This window comes from Tribolium madens, unplaced genomic scaffold (genome assembly GCF_015345945.1).
Source record: "Tribolium madens isolate multiple individuals breed KSU strain unplaced genomic scaffold, Tmad_KSU_1.1 Scaffold_7;HRSCAF=85;Tcas5.2_LG10, whole genome shotgun sequence".
Lineage (NCBI taxonomy): Eukaryota > Metazoa > Arthropoda > Insecta > Coleoptera > Tenebrionidae > Tribolium > Tribolium madens.
This window is the reverse complement of record NW_025401050.1, coordinates 8,290,486-8,297,859: the sequence shown is the minus strand read 5'-3', so window position 1 is coordinate 8,297,859 and position 7,374 is coordinate 8,290,486. Positions and strand designations below refer to the sequence as shown.

At 30.5% G+C, this 7,374-nt stretch overlaps 2 protein-coding genes across 4 annotated transcripts in view; one reads left to right on the top strand and one right to left on the bottom strand.

The window, feature by feature from the left end:
• The window catches only part of LOC123009543 (LIM domain-containing protein unc-97-like), a 9,198-nt gene extending 3,908 nt beyond the window's left edge, over positions 1-5,290 (bottom strand). The window contains exons 1-2 of one of the 3 annotated variants that reach the window (XM_044405926.1): positions 5,097-5,290; positions 1,164-1,238 (exon numbers count right to left, since the gene is read on the bottom strand). In XM_044405926.1, coding sequence (XP_044261861.1) covers positions 1,164-1,186 — 23 coding nt within the window. In that variant the 5' untranslated portion in view covers positions 1,187-1,238; positions 5,097-5,290. Of the gene's footprint in view, positions 1-1,042; positions 1,144-1,163; positions 1,239-1,332; positions 1,495-5,096 lie in introns of those variants that run through there. The other 2 variants (XM_044405925.1, XM_044405927.1) reach the window with 2 other exon arrangements.
• Positions 2,059-7,374, top strand: part of LOC123009529 (protein Daple-like) — a 15,510-nt gene continuing 10,194 nt past the window's right edge. The window contains exons 1-4 of the mRNA XM_044405909.1: positions 2,059-3,088; positions 3,141-3,347; positions 4,755-4,964; positions 5,017-5,264. Of these exons, the coding sequence (XP_044261844.1) occupies positions 3,032-3,088; positions 3,141-3,347; positions 4,755-4,964; positions 5,017-5,264 (722 nt within the window). The 5' untranslated portion in view covers positions 2,059-3,031. The remainder of the gene's footprint in view (positions 3,089-3,140; positions 3,348-4,754; positions 4,965-5,016; positions 5,265-7,374) is intronic.

Sequence of the window (7,374 nt, the reverse complement as noted above, 5' to 3'; positions counted from 1 at the left end):
GTCGGATATTTAGCATGTTATTGAGATAAAAATAAAAAAAGTTGGAAATATTGCGTTGCAACAAAAAAATTACAAAATTAAATCGAAATTGATATCATTTTTTTAGTTTGTTCGCCCGACTTAGTTCGTTTTTGAACCAGAGGTTCATTTATTTTGCAAAATCTTGTCTCTTGATAAAACAAATGATAATTGTTTCTGAAAAACTGCAGTTTATGACTATAAATGAAACAGTGATTAGTTTAACACTACTGTCATGGGTTTCCAAAAATTAAATAATTAGATGTGTATTTTTTGTATCCAGTGTTTTGTGACTTTTGTATATTTGGGTGTGTACTTTAGGCGCAAGCAAGTTGTGTGAAACACCCTGTATAATATGTATCAATGATGGATAATTGTTTTTGACTCATGTCAGACCATAGAATTGTCAGACATGTTACAAAACTAAAGTATAAAATAAATGGGATTTTTAATGGCGAAAAACAAAATATGCAATTTTTTTCAGGTTGGCAACCCACAATGATGGTGTGGTTTATTTGGATGTTACATTTAACGGTAGATAATCAACTACTATAAAAAATAAGTTTTTGCCCTACTAGTAAATGAGATATAAGCCTGGAAAGATTTAGGTGAGACAGCCTGTACATTGATTGTTATTGAAATAATTATTCACTTCGTTTTAGCAGTTCAGATGACACTCATATTCAGAAAACAATATTTGTATTAAATAGCTCTAATGCATTAATTATTAATATTTTTATGTAACAAATGACCTTGACATATAAACACCATATGATCGAGAAAATGTAAATGTCTAGAAGGCTGCGTAATATTTTCTACATTTTACCAACATAAAATGGTTAAAAAAAACAAAAGGCATAGCCTTCTATAGGATCATTTTCATCATTATATGTATGATACCTCTAATATAGGTTACATTGTTTTTTTTCAAAATTCACTACCTACTGAAAATGATTTATCAAGAATAATTAGAGTATGCTCAATGCTGCATCAATTATACACACAGTGATAATTTCAAACATACCTTTTATTAGGTATAGAAATGATACAACTTCCGGAACTTAAACCAACTAAAGGCAACGCCTACTTTTTAATGAATTTGTCTATAAACTTTTAACAGTTGCGTAATACTACAGAATGCTTACCCTGGCATCGGAATTGGTGACATTTTGCTATACAACTAATTCCAATCCGTTCAAAAATACAGTAGGAAGTAGGAACTGAAAATTAAAAAAAAACATGTTTTAATTTAGTTGTAGACACGAAGAAACAGAGGTTAATAAACTGTGTAACTGTGAACATTTCAGTCCTTACCAGTTAGTAAGAAGAAAAGATATTTTAAACTGCATAAAATAGTAGAAAAAAATTAAAATTAATTGAACACTTGATGTACCACTACTAATTCATTTAAGAAAACAAGAAAACTGTCAAATCAACCAATCACGTTCAAGAAACAAGCAATCACCATTTAAAGGAATCGGGCCAAGAGTGAGAACAAATATTGGGTTGGCGACCATGAGTGCAAAGAAAGCGGTTATTTTAAAATATATGCACCCCTGAACAATTTTCTCAATAAAAAATATTTTGGCCCAAACACCTGTTTGTATTTTTTAAAATAATAATAATTAGAAAAAAAACTGTTAACAACTTATTTTTGGTTGGTTGATTAGCAATCAATATTTTTTTCTAAAAAAGAACAGGGCGTCTCAAAATTACATGTTAGCGGATGGTTTCTTACCGAAAATACATATTTATCAAGAAAAATTAATACTTGTTATTAATAACATTAACTTTATACAACTCAAAGAAATAAAGAGCCCTTCTGAAGCAATACAACAAATAACCAACAAAAAATTTGTCTGTGATAACATTGACGTACTATGCTGGACAAAAAAATGGGACAGTCAGATCATTAAATGTAATTAAACGGCCTTTAATAATTGTTAGTAATGTTCCTGGCATTTGATATTTTAGAGCTTCCGAAAAGTCAAATTTGACATTAAAACCTGCTTTCCAGTGAATTTTCTGGAAATGTTAAAATTTAATGTCTCATTTTTTGTTCTACATTGTACAGTTTCCATTAAAAAAAAATCCATAGTTTGGAAAAAAATGTGTTTTTTTTTTCAAGTGATGTATTATGCCAAATTTTACTATAATACTTAATTCAAAGAAATAAAGAGCTCTTCTGAAGCAATACAACAATAGAAATAGCCGTAATTCATCTATAACCAACAAAAAAATCTGTCTGTGATAGCATTGACGTACTATGCTGGACAAAAAAATGGGAAACGGCCTTTATTAGTTGTTAGTAATGTTCCTGGCATTTTGATATTTTAGAGCTTTCGAAAAGTCAAATTTGACATTAAAACCTGCTTTCCAGTGAATTTTCCGGAAATGTTAAAATTTAATGTCTCATTTTTTGTTCTACGTTGTACAGTTTCCATTAAAAAAATTCCATAGTTTGGAAAAAAAATGTGTTTTATGCAAGTGTATTATGCCAAATTTTACTATAATACTTAATTATGGAGTGTTTCAAACATTAAAAAACTTAATTAAAAACGAAATTCGACCGCAGATGGAGCTGCATTCATTTATCATTACAGTTTTCTATTTAATTTTAATAATTGACATTTGACAGTTTTGATAATGGATAGTCTGTGTTTATTTTAATTATTTATTTTTTACGGTTAGTTATTTTATAATAAATATTTCTTTCCTGAACGAAATGAGAGTGAAAAACTTATAATACCGTTGTGATATAATATCCATTTAATTAATTTATAAAAAAAACCCAGTGAGACTTAATGGCATTGAACACCATCTTCTTCAAGTGTTTACATCTGAAAATGTGCAATCGTCCATTGTTTCAATTCACAATTATTTCTCTACATGTGTGAGAAATGACATGAAACACGTGAGCACCCAACTATTTATATAGAAAAAAAAGGGCTTCCACTTGTCCATTTTGCATTGTTTTACAACAGAATGCAACACTTTGAATTGCTCAAGTAAAATGGCAGCGTCTGCAACAGCTATTGAGGAGTTTCTAGGGGGTCCTTTAGTTACCTGGGTAAGAGTTTTTTAGAGTACAATAGTACAAAACTGTTTTTTGCAATTTCCAGCTTGCAACATGTGTGAGAAAACCTGAAACGTTACAAGTCTATGATACTTTTTTTGATGGCAGTCCTATCACAGAAGTGCTCTTACAAATCGACCCTGAACCGCTACAACCAGTGCCTTCACTTTCAAACTTCCAGGGCGTTAATATTACATTTGCGAGGATAAAGATATTTAACAGCATTATTCGAAACATCAAGAATATTTATGAGGTACTTTGGAGATTTATTAACACACGTAGTGGCCTATGATTTTGAAATTAAATTGGCAACATTGAAAAATGTAGACAGAAGTAAAGTCTGTTTTTTATTCATTTTTTCATGGTAATTTTAATAAAGGAAGTTGGCAGTTCCGGTTTTTTGAATTAATTTGAAAACAATGTCATTAAACGTCAACACAAAAAATTTAGAGATGAAACACCAAAAAAGAAACAAATTCGGTACCGCTAACAGTTTTTAGAAATTTGGAAACGAATAGTTCGCAAGCAGGAAGTTAGAAAAAAGGCCCGTTAAAATGTAGACGCAATTTGTAATGCAGTTTTGCTAAACATTCTTAATTTTTAGCAAAAAATTGACAAGAATACATAATAAACACGAATGAGAAAGAACCTCGAAAAGAACGCAATTAAATTAGTGTCTTGTGCATCGTTTTTGAGGAACGACTTGAACAAGTAACAATTTTGAAACTAAAGCTGAAGAAGAATTTATAAAGTGCATCAACTTTGAGCTCCTTTCAATAAATTACACAAAATTTATTGCCAATCATTATAATACCTACTTGTGTCTTTTGCTAAATAACTTTACTGTATATACATCCTTTTTCTTCAAAGTTTTTGTAGCAAGAATCTCATTTTTGTCCACAACATTGTGTGCTTACTTGCGGTGTGTTTCTATCAAAATTATTAGCACTGAATTCTGTCTTTAGACCTTAGGTAATGATGTCTGTATTCAATTATAGCGCTTTCAAAGAGCAAACAGGCACACAAGATTCATAAAAGTCAAAATTTTGACAACATCTCAAATGGAACACATAACCATAATTTCTTAACAAAATTTCTAGGGACAAAAACAAAGAGCAAACAAGATTTGTGGCTATGGAGACAAGCTGCTACCAATTTTTTCACCAAAATTTTGACTTGGTAATTTCCATTAAAAAAAAAACAGACTTTATACTCTTTTTCATATTAATGTGCATCAAGTAGGTTGTAGAAGTCTAAATGCATTGACACAAAAAATGTCATTAATATTATTCAGAACAAATTTAATGATATCAATAATGACAAAAATCGTTATGTTTTCCACACTTTGCTAATTACGTTGTTAATTTTAATTATTTTTTGCCACCTGCGGTATACATTTGTTAGAAAAAAATATTTTTAGGGAAGATTGAGGATAGGATTGTTTGAATTTTCGCATGGTTGCCATCTTTCAATGTAAATTAATATGAAAACGAGTTATAATGATAAATTAACATTAACAATTCAGTGTTGTTAAACAAGACACAAAACTATTAGTTGTAACTTAAAAAAGTAAAAGAAAAGTTTCTCAGAATTTTCTCGTCTTTAAGGGCCAAAATCGTCCCTTCTTTTCCGAATTTTTTGCCATAAATGTGTATTGTAGGAAGAATTGGGCCAGATTGTGATCTCATTACCCGATTGCGTGGCTTTAGGCCGCTCCCCTGCTTCCGAAACGTCATTAGAACAGTTAAAACTCCTCGTCCTTTTGTTACTTGGTTGTGCCGTCCAAGGCCCCACAAAAGAACATTTCATTTTAAAAATCAAAGAACTTCCCGTTGACACACAACATGATATTGTCGAGTGTATCAAACAGGTGATGTAGTTGCAATTTTGTATTGGTGGTTGTTACAATTGCAAAATTTTAGGTCACTGATGATCAAACTATTGTGCTCACTTTGGATCARTCSGAGCATTCATCACAAAAATTGTACAATCATATTCGTACCTTGACCAGTGAAAGAGACAAATTGTTGAATCAATGGATGTCAGATTTGGGCCAAGAAATTCCACTTAATAGTCCGAGTAGTTCGGCGGTGGAAGTAGTCGAGTCGAATCATTTGGCTGTTGAATTAGCTGATTGGAAGGCGAGGCTGAGGAAACAGCGTCAAGAGTTGTAAGTAGAAAATCCACTCGATAACACAAGGCGACAAAAAAAAGTCATGTGACAACTTGACAAATTTGACAGTAACACAAATCAAATGCACTAAAAAAATTTCAAAAAGTCCACACACTTTGAACTAAATATTTTTTTTCTAATTTAAATGAATTTAAAATACTTTAACTTTAAAAAATCATTACTCAATAACTATTATGCCGATTTCCTTCAAATAAAGACCATTCTAAAGGGATGGACTTGCCCTATAGAATGATATGCAATTTGAAATTGAATATTGGCAAACTTTTCTTCGAATAGTGTTCGAAGAAGTTCGAAGTAGATCGAAGTAATCTAAGAAAAACCCTACGAGTAATTTTTTTTTCTTTGTAACCATCGTGTAAAGTTCATAGACTTCAAGAAGGATATCGATAGGCGGAGCCAATGCGTACTCGGTGTAGTGGGGAAACTTCAGCCAGTGGCGTAACACAGAACCATTCTGTGATAAAAAGGGAATTGTAGAGTTGCATTTTTTTTTCGTATATTCATTGACTGAGATATTAAATATAAAAAATTCATAGGATGCTCCACGATTATTTCAAAATACCGTGATATTAATTTCTGTATAAATAAAATACGAACAAACAGTAACGAATAGATTCGTTTATTAGAAATGTAAACATATTAAAAAACAATTTTTGTATCATAATTAATTTTAATTAATTTTTCAAAGTTAACATTTATAAGATGCCCCTGTTAATAAGTAGGTATATTAAACATTTTTTAGTGATGTTTTGTTTTCATACCTAGTCTATTGACTGTAAGAAGATGAACCCTCAAATTCTTAGCGACCAATCAATGACTCTTGTAATAAAAAAATTATATTAAAGAATTTTTTGTATTATCGACTTACTTCAAACAATCTCGGATTTTTAATTTGTCAAATTATATCACTATCTCATAATCTTTAGACCTCATAATTTTGTTTCATTTTTGTCAATGTTTTAATTTTCGTTTGAAAGATATGAAAAAAAGTTTAGGCCCATACATCAAATCCAAAACTTTACAGTTGATTTCACAACATTATATTGCCGCAAGTACGAAGTTATCAAGTTATTATGTATGTATATACAGGATATTCCGTTTTTATTGTTACAAGTTAAATTTTAAGACAAAAGTTTTCTATAAACATGTGTCGAGAAATACTATGTAAAAAAGCTATACCTGAAACGGGTGCGTTTTTAATAGGTTTTTAAATTACAACGTTTGGTATAGCTGGTAACCTTTACACCTAAACGAGATAATTAAAGATCAAATGTATACCTTAAAAAATGTGAGTACCTATAGAAATCGATTTATTTCTTGGAGTTATTGCATTGTGTATTGTATTAGCTTTTTATCATTTTTGTCAAACAAAAGTGTCTATTAAATTGAAAGAGTTGAAAGTATAACTCTAATATCAGTTAGTGTTTCAAAAGTTATTTAACTTGCTTAGATGCCTTAAAAATGTTATTTATTAATAAAGTAATAAAATATTTTTATTACAGTATGTGGATTATTTGTTTTCCTCGAATAAATAAGTGCGAATACACGCCACTGCTCTCAGCTGATTTCAGAACTCCCCTATTAGTCCGGTCAAATTAGTCATAAAAATAGTGGTCAAATAACGAAAATTCCGACAGAGCTAAATTTTGGTGGAGACCTTGGGTATACCATTAGAAATAAAGTGTCAAAAGTCCCCATCGATCCCATGTGTGCTAAAAAAGTTATTCGGGGTCAAAGGTCAATATTTGACGTTTTTTAGATTTTTTTCGAAAACGGCAAGTTTTATCAAAAAAGTAGCTCACACGAAAATTATAGATCTTAAAATTATCTACAAAATGGTCTTTATACTTTTTTTTCCAAGAATCACCATTCCTGAGATATCGCGATTTTAAAAGTTGAAGGAGTAACGTTCTACATCATATGCACATACAGAGTGCGCCAGAACTCGCGCCCCAAAGACAAATGCCATGTAGGGTAAGGTACCAGGAACATAAAAAAAAAATTAAAAAAATTCTATCTATAAAAATTTCGAAGTTATGAGAGTTTAAATTTTGCACTTTGACTCTTATTTATTTCTGTAGGATAA